Source organism: Lepidochelys kempii, chromosome 4 (genome assembly GCF_965140285.1).
Source record: "Lepidochelys kempii isolate rLepKem1 chromosome 4, rLepKem1.hap1, whole genome shotgun sequence".
NCBI classification, from domain to species: Eukaryota; Metazoa; Chordata; order Testudines; family Cheloniidae; genus Lepidochelys; species Lepidochelys kempii.
The window spans coordinates 135,101,369-135,121,085 of NC_136383.1; the positions used below are offsets into that span (position 1 = coordinate 135,101,369).

Below are 19,717 nucleotides of genomic sequence, written 5' to 3' on the forward strand. Positions count from 1 at the left end.
CAAAGTCGAACAGAGGGGAACGATCACGTCCCTCAATCTGCTGGCTCTTGTCCAAGATCATGAGCTCTATGGGGCAGGGACCATCCGTTCTGGGTTTGTACCACACCTAGCCCAACTGGGTCCTGATACATGACTAAGTGCTATCATAATAAAAATAATTAATAATAACGGACTCTGTGTTAAAATTGTTGCATCACTTCACTGGCTGGCGAGGTCATCTCCAGGGTAAGATGTAAAACCAAGGACGTGAATATTTATGATCACTGAAAATTCCATTACTCTTTTTATATTCTCCCAGAATTGGCATGTTGGCGTCACTGATATTGCAACCAATTCCCGTTTGGGCAGCCCACTCTGCCTCTCTAAAAATCCCTTGTGTCCAAGAAACAATGGCATGAAACGGGTAGTGCTGGGAAGAGATATGAAGGGAATACTTCCCACTCCTGTTAGCGTGGAGACCATGTTAACCTCCAGCCTAATGAATTCTTGCTCTGTGTCTCTCTGGAAGAAACATAGGGAAGTTTTCAGAGATGTTTTGTAAGGCAAGGAAAATACAACGTGTGGAAAAGATTCAGGAGGAAAGAAGCAGAACAGAAAACAACCGTCCGTTACATCACATTTATTTTTCTATTCGGAGTCTGCTGCCAAATTATAGCATTGGGCGTGTGTGGATTGTACTGTCCTTGCCTGGATGAGATTGTAAAACCTCGGAGTGAGGCTGTGTTTTTACCCATCCACACATTCTAAGCCAAGTGCGCAGTTGAGCTGAGGGCCTGGCCACACCCCCTTATTATACTATACACCCTAGTGTACCATGAAACACCACTGGACATCCCAGCCAGCACATCTGCATAACAGTCAAGATGATGTACCATGTGGCTCTAGAATGAAAGAGGATCCCTTGTCTTTTTAAAGCTCTAGAACACGCACATCGGAGCTGGATCTTGGCCTTACTTTGGCGCCCATCATGGGGGGACTTGCACATCTTCGATCAGCAAGTCATCTCGGTAGCTATTTCATGTACGAATCTTGAGAGTGAACTGCTGGAAGGAAGGAGTAAGACATGTAAGGATGCATGGGGGGCAGGGGGGCAAGAAGATAAGCGGGCCAAATTATGGAGTGTGGTTGCTGAGCAGAGAGCACAATACATTGGATGTTAAAAGAAACTCACACGTGTAACTAATTCGCCACCTGCCTGTGAATAGCCACATGGCTTCATTTGTATATTGTGTCTCCTCTGCCCTTCATCCACCTTTGCCATTGTGGACTGTACGCTCTTGAGGAAGGGACTGGGTCTGCTTACGTGTCTGGAAAGTGCCTAGCCCATTTTGGGAGCTCCCAACTTCTAAATAATGATCAGCGAATGCTGGAGGCTGGACACGGAATGTGTGGGGCTGGTAATTTGACCTGGTATTGGGGTGGAGTGGGGGAGGACTACTTTCCCTTCAAACCCTGTCCCCCTCCACACTCTGCTTCCCCCCACCCCCCATCAGTGAAAAACTCCCATTGATTTCAATCGGGCCAGGATATCATTCAATGCATTTTGTGGATACTTTCTGAAAAATCCAGCTGTGAACGCCCGTCGTGTTCAGAGCAGATAATGTGCTACAACGATCCATCAAGTCCATTGACTATATTTCCCTTGACTTGAGGTTTAACAGCTAGGATGGCAATGAGCCTAAAGGAAACTCATCTTGACTTAGGAGAACTTTTGATATATTTTCTCTCTCTCGAAGTAATAGGAGGGCCTTTATTTCATACTTCAGCCTTGCCTTTTCGTAGGGCTTAACAGAGGAAATCCCTGGGAAAGAAGAGACCAAAATCCCTGGGAAAGAAGAGACCATGACCCCCGTGTGTTAGTACAATCTCTTCTTCGGCCTTGGAATCATAGAATATCCGGGTTGGAAGGGACCTCAGGAGGTCATTGAGTAAAAGCAGGACCAATCCCCAATTTTTGCCCCAGATCCCTAAATGGCCCCCTCACAACCCTGGGTTTAGCAGGCCAGTGTGCAAACCACTGAGCTATCCCACCCCCCCTAAAAGTTTTTCACCCCAGATGGGACACGAACCCACAATCCCTGGCTTAGGAGGCCAGTGCCTTAAGTTTTAAATTCACAAGGGCACCTGATCCAAAGCCCACAGAAATCAGTGGATGTTCTTTCTATTGACTTCAGTAGGTTTGGGATCAGGGCCAAACAGAGCTATGTCAAAGGGTGGAAAAAATGCACCAAAAGTCTGAATATGTAAAAAAAAAAAAAAATCTAGATAGGAATAAAGAAACTTTGTAAAAGAATGACACCTTGTTCAGTATGGTATTTTTCACGTTTTCTGTACATTATGGTGCATCACTGTAAAGCAGTCAGTGAAATAATACATTTTTGTCTCTTGTCAAACAAAGCGTGCTTTTATGTACTGCTTTGATTAATCAGTTAGCCACAAAATTAGGAAAGCACATCACTAGGCTGTGAATGAACTATATAATATATCCCAGTAAATACAGCAGTCTTTACTTGCTCCTCACTTCTCTGATATAAATAGGCTGTTAAACAAGGTTTTGCACTGTTATTTTTAAGCATGCCACTTTCAGGTACTGTAACACAAGGGCTTGCGGAAAGAGGGTCATTGGCATCGTTCCCTGCCATGCAAACTCAGAACTGGCTTGAGAGTGTACAATGGAACCAAATCAGTTACAACAGTTTATAAGCAGGGATGCAAAGTGTAGGGCTTACAATGTGTTCCGTTGACATCTATAATGCTGCTCTCCTGTTTGCTACGGAAATGCAGCCGATGAGATTATCCAAGAATAGCACATAGTGCTTTCCCCCTCCACAGATCTCAAAGCCTTTTGCAAAGGTGAGTGGTATTCCTGTTTTTACAGATTGGGAAACGGAGGCACGGAGCTATAAATGACTGGCCCAAGGTCACACTGTCAGTCAGTGGCAGAGCTTGGAAGAGAACCCAGGAGATCCTGACTTGCCTTCTCATGCACCACACATTGGCGTGAACTGCTGTCTCCATGGGCTGCATCCTCCTATCAAAGAGGAAAAAGGAAGGGCTATGGTTTCTTCTGCTGTAGGTGTGGCCCTCAGCTACTCAAACTTGAGCACCTCTTGGGTGACAAGCACTTGTGCAATTTTGGCGATGGTTAACTCTGGCAGAGGAACAATGCCCATATTTGCCAAGCCGGACAGGAAATCGAAAAGGGAACCCTGCAACAGGCCAGAGGGACGAGCAGGCGTTCTTTAATTAGGCGCTCAGCGCTTGCAGTAGGCTAAGGAACGTGACCTTCCTGGAGATTTACAAGATGCCCTCATGTCTCTCTGTGACTTTCAAGGCCTCATGCATGCTGGCTGCAGACAGCCTCCTGTTGATGTTCCTGTACCTGCATCGCAGAAGGTTCCAAAAAGTAGTCCTTAGATCGCGGTTGAAGAAAGCATAGATCAAGGGGTTGATCAGGGAGTTGGTGTAACCCAGCCACAGCAGGGTCCTCTCCAGCCGCAGGGGCATGCAGCTGCACTGGATACCACAAATGAAAGGCCGGGCCGTGGACATCAGGAAGAAGGGAAACCAGCAAAAGGTAAAGGCCCCCACGATAATGCCGAGGGTTCTCGCTGCTTTCTGCTCCCTTTTGAAGATGGAAATGTTCTTTCGATCTTGCCGGAGCAGTTTGGACAAGGTGGCGCACTCCTCCACCGCTTTGCTGCGCTTGGAGCTGTGATGGCCTCGGACGCTGACGTCCATGCAGTACACCCCCTCCTTCTCCTGGTGTCTGGGGAAGTTCATGAACCGGTGTTTCTCTGCACTGACCTTGGCGGCTTTGTAGATCCGGCTGTACATGACAAGCATGACTGTCATGGGGATATAGAAGGCTACCCCAGTGGAGTAGACCGTGTATCCAAAGTCCTGGCTGATGAGGCAGACCCTTTCAACGTTGACGTTCTTGGCCCAGCCAAACAGCGGAGGAAGAGTTATGGAGGCAGAAAGAAGCCAAACTATGAACACCATCTTGGCCATTAGTTTCCCGTTTTGTCTCACAGGGTATGTCAGCGGCCGTGTGATCCCCAAGTACCTGCAAAACAGTTTCAAAGCCGATCAGGTTTGCTTTTTGGTTCACAAGAAGGTGAAGGTTGTCAAACGTATAGAATCATAGAATCTCAGGGTTGGAAGGGACCTCAGGAGGTCATCTAGTCCAACCCCCTGCTCAAAGCAGGACCAATCCCTAGTTTTTGCCTCAGATCCCTAAATGGCCCCCTCAAGGATTGAACTCACAATCCTGGGTATAGCAGGCCAATGCTCAAACCGCTGAGCTATCCCTCCCCCCCAAGAAGGTGGTTTTGCACCCCAAATGGGACTTGAACCCACAATCTCTGGCTTAGGAAGCCAATGCCTTATCCATTGGGCAGAAATGCTATTGGTAAGTGTCACCTCAGTCATAACGAGAATTGGTTGGAAAATGCTTTTTTTTGCTCCCCATGGTATATTTTGCCCCAAAAGGAAAATTATTTCATGTTTGTTGAGATTTTCCGTGCAAAACTCCAGCTTTGTGGTGAAAAAAAAAATCAAAATATTTCAGCCCAAATCCCAAAATGTCCGTTCAGAAATGCCAGTGCAATATCTCATGGGAGTTGTAGTTTGGGTGCCTCATGTGTTCACCTCTCCTCTATAGGCCAGGCTCCCTAGGTGGGCTACTCTTGCTATCATTCAGCCCAGTATTCCCTCTTACAGAGCCACCATGATGTACCATAGGAATCCCATTGACAAAGTGAATCCGATTTCTCACTCAGCTGGAAATCAAGACTTACTCTGTGAAAAATTTCATGTAATCAAAAACCCAATTTTCCATTGAACATTTTTTCATGGAAAATTTTCAACCAGCTCTAGTCACAGCAATTCAGACCATCCCATCACCCCAGCAGGCAAAAACCCAAGTCAAAAATGACTAGAAAGTCATCAGACTCAGGGCCAAATTCTGCTCTCCATTACACCAGTGTAAATCAGGAATAATCCCAAGCGAAGTCAACAGCATTGCACCCATGTGTCACGGAGAGCAGAATTCAGCACTCAGGCTTTGCCTAACCCACAGTGGAAGAGATCTCCAGAGCTAAGATCCCTTCAGGCCCGCAAAGTTCAAATCTACAGACTATTGGCAAAAGCGCCCCAGCTGTCCTCAACTTTCAACACAGTGCAGAGGTGGGGCGTGGCAGGCCCACATCTGGCAAGTGAATGTAACAGAGTCTGGCATGAAATTTGCATGCCAAGGGACTGGAAGAAAGAGGTGGGCCAGAACATGCTACTAATAGGATGTTGCATCCGATGAAGTGAGCTGTAGCTCACGAAAGCTTATGCTCAAATAAATTGGTTAGTCTCTAAGGTGCCACACGTACTCCTTTTCTTTTTGCGAATACAGACTAACATGGCTGTTACTCTGAAACCTGTCAGGATGGTGAAAGAAAGTGCAGGATTAAATATCCTTTCCTACCTTTGGGCTGGTCTACACTATGTGGGGGGGGATCAATCTAAGTTACGCAACTTCAGCTACGTGAATAACGTAGCTGAAGTTGACATACTTAGATCTACTTACTGCGGTGTGTCAACGGGATTCCCCTTGCGCTTCTCATTGAGGTGGAGTACCGGAGTCGACGCTAGAGCGATCAGCTGTCGATTTATCGTGTCTATACTAGACACGATAAAACAACCCCCGCTGGATCAATTGCTGCCCATCGATCTGGCCAGTAGTGTAGACAAGCCCTTTATTTTACACCTTCTTTCGGCTCCTGCCCCCCACATACCTATTTGAAACATCTACCACCTAACCACTCACCTCTCAACTTAGCCTGCATTCTCTAAGGAACCAAAACATGTAGAGATTCTATGGATCTATGTCAACATCTTAAATTGTGCCCAGAAACACAATTGAAGCAAGAGCACCCTGCAGAGAACTGGTGCTATATGCATCAAGCAAGCCAACGCTTGCTGGTTAATCAGGCAACTATGTTCTAGGCAACAGGGAACTTCCAAGTGGTATCCCCATGTGAGTCATATTCTAGAAGTTCCAACTGGGAGCTCCCAACCACCTGGGTAATTGATGAATTCATAGGTTTTAAGGGCTGAAGGGACCATAATTATTATCTAGTCTGACCCTCTTGCATAACACAGGCTGCTGGCCTCACCGAATAATTTCTGCATCAAGCCCATAACTTCTGTTGGAGCTATAGCAGATTTTTTAGAAAGACATCCAGTTTTGAGTTAAAGATGTCAAGTGATGGAGAACCTACCACATCCCTAGGTATGTTGTCCCAGCGGATAATTACCCATCACGTTAAAAATGTGAATCTTATTTCTAGTCTGTATTTATCTAACTTCAGCTTCCAGCCACTGCCTCTTATTACGGCCTTTTTCTGTTCGATTAAAGATCTATCTGCTGTCAGACGTCTCTTCACCGTGTACATATTCGTAGACCGAGATGAGGTCACCTCCTCTTTGATACACTAAATTAACAAAAGGAGTGCCATCTATCATGGCAAACTCTCCGCTCGAGGGGAAAAGTCATCACTAGAGCAGGACAAAACAATTTAATTGAAAAGATTTTTCAATGAAAAATGTTTTTTCCCACCGAAAGGAAAATGTCTGCAAAGAATTTTCACATTGGGTGAAATTTTAGGGGGTTTTGACTGCAACATTTGAAATAATTTTTGTTGTTGTTGTTCATAAAGTTTGTGGGGTTTCACATTTCTTCCTTTTCCAGTGCAGCACAGAAATAAAAAAGGGGGGGGAGGGGAAGGAGTGATAGAACATGGGGAAAAAAGAAACTCTCCCCAAAGAAAACCTTTTAAATAAACCCAAAAGTCCACAAAGAACATTTTCAACCCAAAATGAAAGTGTTCATTTCTTTGGAATTTTTTCTTGAGAATGGAATTATTTTTTCAGCCAGCAGTAGTCACAACCATCTAGCAAAATGCAGACACCCACCCACCACTACCTGAGAATCTGGAAGATTTAGCAAGAGACTTACTGAGAACCGGTGAGCACGACCCGTCAACAGAAGTATCATTGTAACCACTGGCATCACCTCCACCTAGTCTGTGCTGAGCTTCAGCCTGTTTGCGACCCTCCATTCCCCTCTCCCAGGCCAGGTCTACTCTAAAAAGTTAGGTTGACCCAGCTACATCACTCAGGGGTGAGGATTTTTCACACCCCTGAACGATGCAGTTAACCCTCAGTGTAGACAGCTACCACCTCTCACGGAGGTGAACTAACTACAGCGATGGGAGAACACCTCATGGTAATGAGTGGCTATATGGATTCGCTATAGCAGTGCAGCTGCAGCCCTGCTGCAGTTTAAGTGTAGACACAGCCCCGGCGAAGTTCTGGGAAAGCAGTGCTCTTTGTCTCTGACTGAAGAGAGATGCAGAGCTGAGTGCTATTAGCCTGCTGATGGCACCACAGCCCATAACTCCCTCAGACAAAGAGCCGTCTTGGCTGGAGAGTGGGTGAGCCATACTCAAAGACTTCCCCCGTGACCCTTCACTGAAGGGAAGGAAAAGAGCCAGCTCCAGGAGGGAGGGGGAGAAAGATGAAGTAGTGTCATCATATGATGATGAGAACACTCTTTCCATTTCACCAGTATCTCAGGAAGATGTTAAATAGAAGCTACTAAAGCTAGACATTTTCAAACCAGCAGGACTGGATAACTTGCATCCAAGAGTTCTAAAAGAGCTGGCTGAGGAGCTTGCTGGCTCATTAATGTTGATTTTAATTAAGTCTTGGAACAGTGGGAAAGTTGCAGAAGACTTGAAGAAAGCTAGCTAATGTTGTGCCAATATTTTAAAAGGTTAAATGGGGTGACTCCAGTAATTAAAGGCCTGTCAGTCTGACATTGATCCCAGGCAAGATAATGGAGCAGCTGTTACTGGACTTGATTAATAAAGAATTAAAGGAGAGTAATTTAATTAAGGCCAATAAACATGAGTTTATGGACAATAGCTCCTGTCAAACTAACATATCTTTTTCTGATGAGATTACAAATTGGGTAGACAAAGGTAATAGTGTTGATGTTATGTATTTAAAACATTTGACTTGATACCACATGACATTTTGATTAAAAAATTAGAAAAAATATAAAATTAATATGGCACATATTAAATGGATTAAAAACTGGCTAACTGATAGATCTCAAGATGTAATTTTAAATGGGGAACCATCAAGTAGGTGTATTTCTAGTAGGGTCCCACAGGGATCGGTTCTTGCCTCTATGCTATTTAACATTTTAATAAGTGACCTGTAAGAAAACTAAATAATCACTGATAAAGTTTATAGACGGCACAAAAATTGGGGATTGGTAAATAGTGAAGAGGACAAATCTCTAATGCAGAGCGATCAATAAGTGTTTTAATATGGCTAAATGTAAACGTATAGATCTAGGAACAAAAATATAGGCCATACTTACAGGACGAGGGACTCTATCCTGGGAAACAGTGACTTTGAAAAAGATTTGGAAGGTCATGGTGGGTAATCAGCTGAACATAAGCTGTGGTCAGAAAGGTGAATGAAATCCTTGAGTGCATAAACAGGGGAATCTCAAATAGGAGTAGAGAGGTTCTTTTGCCTCTGTATTTGGTGATGGCTCCTAGAATACTCTATCTAATTGTACTGCCCACAATTCAAAAAGGATGTTGATGCATTGGAGAGGGTTCAGAGAAGAGCCACAAGAACGATTAAAGGTTTAGAAGACCTGCCTTATGGTCATAGACTCAAGGAGCTCAATCTATATAGCTTAACAAAGAGAAGGTTAAGGAGTGACTTGATTACAGTCTATAAACACCTATGTGGGGAACAAATATTTAATAAAGATCTCTTAAATCTAGCAGAGAAAGGCATAACATGATCCAACGGCTGGCAGTTGAAGCTAGACATGTTCAGACTGGAAATAAGGTGTAAATTTTTAACAGTGAGAGTAATTAACCACTGGAATAATTTATCACACTTGTGGTGGATTATCCATCACTGACAATTTTTAAATCAAGATAGAGTGTTTTTCTAATATCTCTGCTCTGGGAATTATTCTGGGTAAGATCTATGGCTTGTGTTATACAGGTCTGACCAGATAATCACAATGGTCCTTTCTGGCCTTTGGGTCTATGAATCCACCAACACCTGTCTCTCGGGTATTGTCTAAGCAGCAGGCTTCTCCTGAGATGACTGCCTTTTCCGAGTTACTGTTTAGACTGCATTCATCAGGTCGATAGCAATCTGCATAACAATGGGGTGCAATAATCAGCATCTTCAGGCAAAACAGAAGCCTTTGTTGGCCGTCCTGTTTTTCTCTCTCTCACTTAAATGCCTATAAATAAAATAAAACAAAGACCTGCCACTGATTCTTATTGATGACGATGCTCTTCTAGGCACTATGGTTCCAAACACCGCAAAGAGCTCTCCAGCCTAGATGAACTATGGGCCCAGCTATGTTTAGGATATGAACACAACTCCGCTTGAGGGAAAAGTATACGGGGGACATATTATCTGCTACAGCCAGCTTCCATTGGGCGCAACAGAGTGGAGGGGCTGATTACAGCTTCCTGATTTGTGGCCTGGGGCTGCTCTAACTTGTGCATCTGAGTGCAGTCGCCTAAGGACAATAAGCCAGCTGGGGATGACTGGAGTGCATTGTGGTTCATCCATGCCCCTTTCTCCAGCTGCCCCTTACATTCTGCTGGAACAAGGGGCTAGGGGAGGGTGGCACAGGAGTTGGCTCAATGCCTACTGAGGACTCATCCATGCCACGAGTATGTCCAGAAGGGCACATGGGGTGGCGTCCACACCCTATCACTGTCTGAGTCATGCGAAGGGAGTGGATCAGAGCACAGAATCTGCCACTAGTTGTCATCTAAGACACAGCACAATTGCAACACCAGTGCCTCCTAACACCAGGATGAAGGGCATGGCTCAGCACTCTGGCAGGCCTGATGCACTCAGAGATCTAATGCACGTGGTCATCCTCAAGAACGGTCATGCCCAGCTGTTGATTATTAACAGCCAAGATTTTCCAGTAGCAACTAGCATTTTTGGGGTGCCCAACTTAAGATGATTTACAGGGGTGCTATGCATCCAGCTCTGAAATCTCAACTCAGGCACCCAAATTACTAGTCGCTTCTGAAAATCTAGGCCAATAGCTTCTTAAACCTTATGAAACTCATTGAGTTTCTTTAGAAGCAGACACATTTCGGATTCATTTAAAACCCCCTAAAAAGTGGAAGTTACACATTAACCGGTGTGAAGACAGCTGTAACCATAAGCGCATAAAAACGGCCACACTGGGTCAGACCAAAGGTCCATCTAGCCCAGTATCCTGTCTTCCGACAGTGGACAGTGCCAGGTGCCCCAGAGGGAATGAAGAGAACAGGTAATCATCAAGTGATCCATCCCCCTGTTACCCATTCCCAGCTTCTGGCAAAAACGCTAAAAGACAGGCAGTAGTTGTATTTCATTTGCGAGTTACTAGAAGTAGCTTCTAGATCAGATGCAGCAACCTGCCTTGTGCTGTCTCCACCAGAGAAAATGGATACTTGAACACCAAGGGCTTTATTTACTGCTTTTGTAAAATGGGGAAAATATAATAAAAATCGGTCAGTTTTTACAAGTAGCAGAGATATTTTACTGGGTTCTCCACACCCATTACCTCAGAGAAGGTGCAGTCTAAAAGCAGCTGTGCCGCTTTGTTTTCTGATTACATTTGTCAGTTAATGAGCAACACGGTTGCCTGGCGCAGTGGCCCACTGGCTGTTTGGGCTACTTGCAGGGGAACACGTATACAGAGCAGATCATGTGGCCACTTTTTTGACTGTTCATTTAGTGTCGACATCTGAAATCCCAAAGGTACTAGAGCAGTGTGGTCTAGTGCAGAGGTTCTCAAACTGTGGTCCACGGACCACTCCATTCAGGTGGTCCGCGGATAGTTCCCTTGAAGGTGCGCACCTGGGCGGCCGCGCATGAGACAATGAAGGGCCACCCACCTAATTAGTGGAGCCACTAATTAACTAATTAATTAACAAAAAGTTAATAATTATTAAGGTTTTTTCTATATAGCGCTTTTATCCAAAGCGCTTTACAATAGTGAGTTAATGGCACAAACAACATTTGGAAAGATCATTAAGTGGTCCGTCGAGACCCTCAGCAATTTTCAAGTGGTCCGCAGGAAAAAAAAAAGTTTGAGAACCACTGGTCTAGTGGCTAGTATGCTGAACTGGGAGTCAAAAGACCAGGGTTCTAATCCCAGCTCTTCCATTAGCCTGCTGGGTGACCTTGAGCAAACCACTTCCCTGCTGTGCCTTAGTTTCCCCTTCTTCTATCCCTTGAGCCCCAGGAACCTTAACTTTAGGTAGGTCTCCACTTACGGCGGTGTGCAGAGTACGAGCCGTGGATGTCCGGCTTGCATGGGGCTAAATAGCACTGTAGACAGCAAGGCACTGCTTAGGCAAACAGAACATAGACATGCCTGAACGTACATTCCCTACCCACCTCTCTACAAGCCCAAGCAGCACCGCTACACCAGTATTTTTAGCCACTTAGTGTCCCAGTGCCAGAGCCTTTCCCCGCCGTGTGTAGCTACACGTACCCTCCGCGCCACCACAAGGGTGGACAAGGCCTAGAGGTGTTACTACCCATGCAGCCTATAATATACACGTACGGATGTATGCTGAGGAAAACCCAGACATATTCAAGATCGTCGTCGATGCCGTTGCATATATACCATGATCATGTAAGCCTTGCAGGGGATTTCGACACTTTGAAATGAGGGTCAGAACAAGGCCTAGGCACCATTTAAAGTGGTGCATAGCGGTGGATAGCACTCATCACACATGCCTTGGCTGCGTCTCTGCACAGGAGGGAATTTCACACTCAGTCCTTAGTGTCCCAACATGTCTGGCTCATATTGTTGCTGGCCAATAAAAGGGGCAATTCCCCCCCCCCCCAAAATCTATTTCTTTCCTTTAATAAAAGTCGATATCATTCCAAAGGCTTAAGTAGTAACGTGATGCAAGCAACACAGGCTACCAAAGGAAAAGCCGTTGAGTATTTAAAGTAAAAGCCTTTTTTATTTATTACTAGTGCATGCTGTGAGGGCGCTGGGTCTCAAACTCCGGAGCTAAAGTTGAAATCAGAGCTCCATTAAGGGTCTTATTTTGTAAAAATCCACCTTGTCTATTTCAGGAACAGACTAGATTTTGCCCTACAAAACATACTTTGGAATTCTTTGAACATATGCATCACTGATTCCATAGTCTGTCTAGTCTGAGATATACACGTATTAGTGATGTATATGTGGAAACTATTTGTAAATGTTTGGGTCAGAGTTAAGGTTAAGTATCCTTTATATTACAGCCACTTAATATTTAACTAAGGATTTAAAGCTATTTAAAAGACCAGGTCATCCCCCCGGAGACTGAACATACAGAGAAACAAATTTCTAAAGTTTCATTTTTGCAGGTACTTATATGGGCTCTATTACCATATTATATCTGGGCACCTCATAGACATTAATGTTTCATCCTCCCAGCACTCCGATAGATAGGGAAGTGATGCTAATTCTCATATAGATAGGAAAACTGAGGCACTGAGGGCTTGACTACACTACCGCACGGGGTCGATCTAAGATATGCAACTTCAGCTACGTGAATAGCGTCGCTGAAGTTGTCGTACTTAGATCTACTTACCACGGTGTCTTCACTGCGGTAAGTCAACAGCTGACACTCTCCCGTCGACTCCTCTTGCACTCCTTGTTCTGGTGGAGTACCAGAGTCGACGGGAGAGCACTCAGCAGTCGATTTATCACATCCATACTAGACACGATAAATCGACCCCTGCTGGATCTATTGCTGCCCGCTGATCCAGTGACTAGCGTAGACAAGTCCTTTGTGATTAAAGTGACTTGCCCCAGGTCATACAGGGCAGTGAATTGAACCCCAGGCTAGCTCTTTCACCACAAGACCCCCCTGCCTCCCAGGGAGAAGGCTTGCTCAGCACAGGGCTGGCTGGGGTGTGAAAGCCCATGACTTTTTAGTAAAAATAGCCTAAAAGTCATAGGTACTGTCCTGGGAATCACGACCACAAAAAAATCCTCTCTTAATTACTAACATTATTAGGCTGCTATTTCTGGGGGTATGCAGATACATGTTGAAATTAGCAAGGCGGTTCTGAGCCATTACTGGGAAATAGACAGATTGCCACTCAGTTGGCTCCAGATGTTCTGAATTTATTTAATAACTACAGAGGCCCAACTGGAGAAAGGGATACGCTGAACTCTGAGAGGAGTGATCGCTGGGGGAGAAGTCAGAGGGAATCCCGGGAAGCAGCTGTTTCAGATGTCAGTGCTCTCAGGGTTTTCTTTTCACAGGAGACTGATGCCTGGCTCCAGTATAACTTAGTCTGAGTTCAACGGGAATCGCTGAAGACCACGAAAGGCTGGGAAATAGGTTTGTTTTTTCTCCCCACCATGAACATTTTTGAAAAACAAAACACAACAAAAATACTTTTGTAAAAAAAAAAAAAAATTTTTTTTCAAGTTGTTGTCTCAGATCCCCAAAAGCCAAAACTCTTGTGTTTTTTTTGGCAACCAAAACATTTGCAGGTTATTGGGATTTGTGATGACCTCACCCACTCCCACAATTTCATGGAAATAGATATGTCCTGTGGAAAAGTCTGTTTTGATGAAAAAACCATATTCCATTAAAAAAAAAATTCAGGACAGAAATTTCCATCAGCTGCACCAAAGATTTTTTTTTAAAGGTACGCATTAGTAATCAAAATACCACTCTATATTTTTATAGCACCTTCCATCCTGAAGGATCTGAAAGTCCTTTACATGTTTTTGTTAGCTTATATGTACCAATTAAATGCAGCCACCTCTTTGGAGGAGCGGGGCCCCATCATGAAAAGCAGCATAGACCTAGTTAGTGAACAAGAGAGCTCCAGGAGAAGCCAGAACACAAGAGAGAAGTCAGATGGGTCGCAGTGGAACGTGATCTACTGAAGGCACCTGCTCTTCATTGCTAATGAAATAGTCTGTAAAGAGAAGACAACCTACAGACGAAGGAGGCTGCCAGAGGAATTGCTGACCATTTCCCCAGGAGCTAGAGAAGCCTAATTGAGCAGTGCCTGGAAACCAAGCCACTAGGACATAAGCCTTCAATGGTATGTGATTGAGCACCTGGCACAGTTATTGTAAACTAAAGGCACTCAAAGACAGAAGTCAGAGCCAGCGGTACTCAGTGATACAGTACACCAGCACCTCCCCAAAGTTGAGAACTTATTCTTCAGAATCTCAGCTGTCATCTAAAGCAAAAAGGAAGTCTCTAGCTCTTATGGTTGAAAAGAAACACTTGGTTCTCATTTGAAAGGCTAAGTGATACAAAAAGTTCTACCTGAGTCTGCAGAGAGCCTGGAGTAATAGATTGGGGAGGTGTGAACTGCCCTATTTATAAGAGGTTAACTTGGAAGCCCAATGACATAAGAACGGTGCAAGTCTCTGACCCTCCCACTCCTTTCTTACATGAGGGATGAAATAGTTAACACTGCCATCAACGCACTTCCCAGTTAACCCCCACAGAGACAGATGGGGCAGGTCACACTTCTCTGAGCCAGATACAGTAAGTGACATCTCCCTTTGGTATCACCAGTGGGTGGCATTTGGGAAACACCCACCACGTATCCTCCACACACCATGTATTCCCCCCACCCCCATCTAGAAGGAGCCAAGCCAAAGGAACCAAGCAGAGCCCATAAGCACATTCAAGCCACTCCACCAAGGGGAAGCCCAGGGAGACGCACAATCATCTTGTGAACAGCTGCACTCTCTGAGATGAGCAGCGTTGCGTTTCGGAGACTCACGTCAGCCAAGCTTGGACAAGTTACCAACATCTTCCCTCTCCCACCCAATTCCTGCACGCAGGGGAGGGTTATGAATGAACCTGACAGAGCTATCAAACAGTTATAGGAGCAGTCAGAGGAGAGAAGGAGCATTTGACATGCCCACAGGTGGCTGTTAGTGTGTTCATACATGTATTAAAATTGTGTTTCATGGATACAATGAAACAGACCTCATTACAAACCCCACTGACACATGGACAGTGAGACCCACACCTGTTGTTATACACACCTACAGAAGGCTTGTTCACAGGAGTACAATTCTCTGGTGAGCAGCTCATTCCAGTTATAATTTAAACCGCTGGTGAGCTTTTTTCCCCTTGAATTGCTTCCCAGTTAGTTAGCCCCCCTGCACTTCACTCCATATTTCCCAAATCCAAAGGGATTTACAAATTAGCAGTGACGGAGTGGGGAGTATAATCGTGAACAGACTGCAATTTAATAGTCCAGATGGGTTGGATACAAGGTACAGTAGGTCTGATTAAGCATTCAGGAGAGAGAGGCAAGAAAGCTTAGCTCAACTGCAGCATGTGATTGTCACAGCTCTTTACTCAGGTCACCCAGCTGAATTGACTGAAAGCACCCAGGTCAAATCATTGTATAACATCACCCAGTATCTCAGCCTCCAAATCAGCATCCTGCTATTTCGTGTCTTCTACTCTCTTGCTCTAAACACAGCTCCCTAGCTCACAGGCGGGAAAGAGCAATCAAGGCTAAATGAATGATTCATTTCAGTCCATACCAGAAGACTCAGCTGTTGACTTTCGCAGAGTATGAAAGAGAGGATGTATTTGGGGGGGTGGGGCGAGGAGCAGGACTGGAGAGAAAAGGGTGGGTTGGTTGTTTACACCAACTGATTTTGGCATCAAGAGTTTCTCAATGGATGGATCACAGGCCCTGATGCTGCCCTGCGTTACGACAGCTTTGCGTCATTCATGGCATAGGTAAAGCTTGTTCCCAGTTGCGTAGGCGATGCAGAGCTGCTGCAGCAACTTATATACAGACTTCCCACTCTTCCCCCCACCCCACCTATGCAGGGAGTAGTTAGGAGAAAGGGACAATAACTAGGGGATTGCTGGTACCTAAGAGAACCTAATTGCCAGAATGGCCCCTCAGGGCCACTGGCAACCAATGTAATTTAGAGTAGCCCTGAGGTTGCTCTATTTTACACTGCAGATAGAACTAGCACCTTTCTCCCTCTACACCCGAGCTGTGCTGAGCACTCAGATGCAACTCACAATCTGCTTTATAATCACCATCGCCCAGATCCCGAGCAACTGCTTCCTCATTGACTTCAATGACTGCTGTAGGAGCTCAGCCCTTCTCAGGATTTGGCCCCGTTGCATTTTCTGGGTTTAAATGCTTTCTGGCCAGATTAATAAGCATTTCCCTGAAATCCCATGTCTGCTCATATATCAGTGATGAAAGAGGGCAGGCCAAATTCCACACACTCATTGCTTGCTCTGGATTTGTGCCTGCTTACGCCAGCAGTGAGTTTGGCCCAGATGGTCATAATTAATGGGTGCAATCAATTGCAGTTAATTTTAGTAAGAGGTCTGTTCTTTTTCACTTTCACATCTTGAGCTCTATTGCTCCTTGCAACGGTGGCTTAAACCCCCCCCCCCCACACACACACACACATTTTTCAAATTCCAGTCTGTCCACTTTATTTAATGAAAGAGAGAGAGAGTGTGTGGGTGTGTTTTAAAGGCAATTCTGTTTCATTTTATCGATCTCTGTTTTAAAGCTGTACTTGCTGATAATCCCTGAAAAGCAGAAATTCATATATTCCACTATTGCATTTTATTTTTTCACACACCTGATAAGGATTTTTTTCTTCTTCAATATGAGCTTCTGTATTTTAATGTACTTCCTTTAATTAATTGGCTTTCTCACACAAAAAAACGCCAACACTTACACACTAAAGCTGGGACTAATGAAGTCTTCAATTTATAAAAGTGGTTTTCTAGTCATTTTATTTTTAATATCAGGGCAGTTTGCTGTGTAAGAAATGCTGAGCAAAACTGGTTACTCAGATGCAAAGGTAAATTAGCATGAGAGGCCAGCTAATATTCAAAAAGGCTTTTAGAACATACGTTGTTCCTTATTTGCTCAGCTCAAATGCAGCATCTAGATTTTCAATTAACTTTCTGCTTTTTAACACTGTTCTACACCTGGTTGGACTAGGGCACAGAAGTTAAGTGACTCTTGTGCATTGGATAGAGGAGGAGGCAGGGGTGCCAGAATGGGGCATGGCCCCATCACTTTTAAAAGTGGGAGGGTTATACCCTCCCACTTTTTATCTGCCATAAGGGCGAGCAACGGGCGTGGGGGCAGGGAGGAGCGATCAGGGGCGGGGTCGTGGGGGGAAGAGGTGGCGTGGGGGTGGGGCCCCAGGGAAGGGGCAGCACGGGGGCGGAGACTCGGGGAGAAGGGGCAGTATGGGAGGTGGGCCATAATTGGGGTACCAGTGGCTCTTCCACGTTTAGGGAGCTTCCTGGGAGGAGGCTGGCAGTAGGAGACCTGGGTCCTTTCCTCCACTGACTTCTCTGGAGCAAGTGACTTAGCCGCTCCGTGCCTCAGTTTCCCCAGTTGTAGGATGGAGATGGCAGCATTTACCCACCTTGTCACAGATTCCCAGCCCTTGCAGAACACCCTTCAGCTACGTACTACTGGCTACGCACTACATATAGGGGTGTCAGGGCATCCTTACCTGTCCACGCTGATGACACACAAGGTCATGATGGAAGCGGTGCAACACATAACATCCATGGCGATGAACACATTGCAAAACACCTTCCCAAACAGCCACTCCCCTCCCACCAGATCCGTAATGATCACGAAGGGCATGACCGCAAAGGCGACAGAGAGGTCGGCCGCTGCCAAGGAGATCACCAGGTAGTTCGAGGGCTGCCGGAGCTTCTTGACAATGCACACAGAGATGATGACCAAGGCGTTGCCCGCGATGGTCATTAAGGTGATGATGGAGAGCACTGTCCCAATCACGATTTTCTCAGTGTCCCCATAGAGGAGGATCTCCTCTCCACAGTCTGTAGAGTTGGTTAGGTTGGAGGACAGCAGTTCTGGCTCAACTGGAACAGAGGGTCCCTCAGTCATGGATGGATCTGGGAGTGACTTCGGTGTGGGATACTCGTGCTCTGTGTTCTCCACAAAGAGAGGATGCTGCTCGAGAAACTGATTGGGGATGACCCTCAGCATCATTCTTTCGGCTCATGGCAAGGAGGAGTGACCCAAATTTTCTCCCACAGCTCTCCCGGGCGACACCTACAAAACACAGCATTTTATTCCACGTGATTTGTTGTTTTTCAATCGCTCCTTTGCCTTTAAATTTGCCACATTGGCTCGTATTGATTAATGACTTGCAATGGGACTGGGGAGCCCAAGTCACGCCCCCGCCCCCCCTGGCTTTGGAAAAGGTTATCCTCCAGCTAGTCTGCCAGAGGGTGAGTGAACAATGCTAAATTGTTACATTGTTAAAGACAACCCCCATCTTTTCATGTACTCTGTATATCTCTCTTCCTACTGTATTTTCCACTCCATGCAGCTGATGAAGTGGGTTTTAGCCCACGAAAGCGTATGGCCAAATAAATCCGTTCATCTCTAAGGTGCCACAAGGACTCCTCGTTGTTAATGCTAAATTAACAACAAAGAGAAACCTTACCATTTACTGTGCAAAGGCTGCATAACTGTCAACCTCTTATTCCATAGGTCAGTTGGTGGCATGCGAATGGATTTGGAAAAGACACTGCAACCAATACACAAGGTGTGGCTTGGGGTGTGTGTGTGTGAGAGAGAGAATGAGAATATCTCCTGTAACCATATACACAAATATATTAAAAGTACTATGCACACCCCCAGGTTAAATCCCATGTGCTACACACATACACAACGTCCTAGGCGCTTGATGCAACCACACAGCACTTTGCATCAGTTGCAGCGTCTCAGATAAATTGGCTAGTCTCTAAGGTGCCACAAGTCCGCCTTTCCTTTCTGCTCACTTACTGACTTTCCCTCGGTCTCACCCGGAGGGACCACCACCCTGGCCCTGGCTAACCCTGGGCTGGGGGGAAGGGGTGTGTGTGTGTGGGGGGGGGGGGTTGGCTTTCGCCGAGCAGCCCGTGAGATCGGTCCCGGGTTCAGGGGGGAGAACTCCTGCCCCCTGACAGTGCCAGCCCCAGCTGATGCTTGCAACCCACCCACCCCCCTGCCTGACCCCCGGCTCCCTCCCACCCTCCCCGCAGCTGAGCGGGAGCAGAGGAACCGCGCCCCGCAGAGCCCCCCCCCCCCCCACGCAGCGATTTACCTTTGCAAAGGGAGACTCTGCGCCCTCCTGCCGGGGACATCTTCCAGCCACAGCCAGGTCCCCCCCCCCACCCCCCGGCTCCTTGCTGAGGCGGGTCCCAGCCTCCCTCCACAGGGCAGGACGAGAGGGACCCCGGAGCGCAGCCCCGCCTCCCCTGCGAGCCCCTCCCCGTGCTCTCCAGCCCCCCCGGAGAAACCCTCCTGCAGCCTCCCGCTGCTGCCGGGGCCACGCGCGCCCCAGAGCCAGCCCCGGCTGCGGCCGGTGAGCCGAGGGTACGTGTCAATTTCACGCCCCGGCACAGTCTCCCCCCCCCCCCCCTTCCCCCGCTTCCCCCGGGCTGGGGTGGTGCCTCGACTCCTCCCCCACCCTCCCAGCCTCCTCTTGGACACCCCAGCAGGGGAAGACATTTCCCAGGGAGGGGGAATCTTGCAAAAGAAAATCCCCCTTCTTGCAGGTGCCTTCCCGGGGATCCGA

The 19,717-nt window shown here is 46.3% G+C and overlaps 1 protein-coding gene across 1 annotated transcript; it reads right to left on the reverse strand.

Moving 5' to 3' along the window:
* Positions 1 to 610: 610 nt before the first annotated feature.
* Positions 611 to 19,306, reverse strand: LOC140910883 (5-hydroxytryptamine receptor 7). The gene is made up of 3 exons (XM_073342969.2): positions 19,244 to 19,306; positions 17,633 to 18,204; positions 611 to 4,069 (listed from the first exon to the last, which is right to left on the reverse strand). Exons 2-3 carry the CDS (start codon positions 18,139 to 18,141, stop codon positions 3,298 to 3,300), a joined length of 1,281 nt encoding a protein of 426 aa, XP_073199070.1. The 5' UTR covers positions 18,142 to 18,204; positions 19,244 to 19,306; the 3' UTR covers positions 611 to 3,297.
* Between the last annotated feature and the right edge of the window lie 411 nt (positions 19,307 to 19,717).

Coding starts and splice junctions, on each gene's coding strand:
- LOC140910883 (XM_073342969.2), bottom strand. CDS start 18,141: ATGATGCTGAGGGTCATCCCCAATCAGTTTCTCGAGCAGCATCCTCTC. Junction 4,070..17,632: donor TGTGTCATCAGCGTGGACAG/GTAAGGATGCCC, acceptor ACTGTTTTGCAG/GTACTTGGGGATCACACGGC.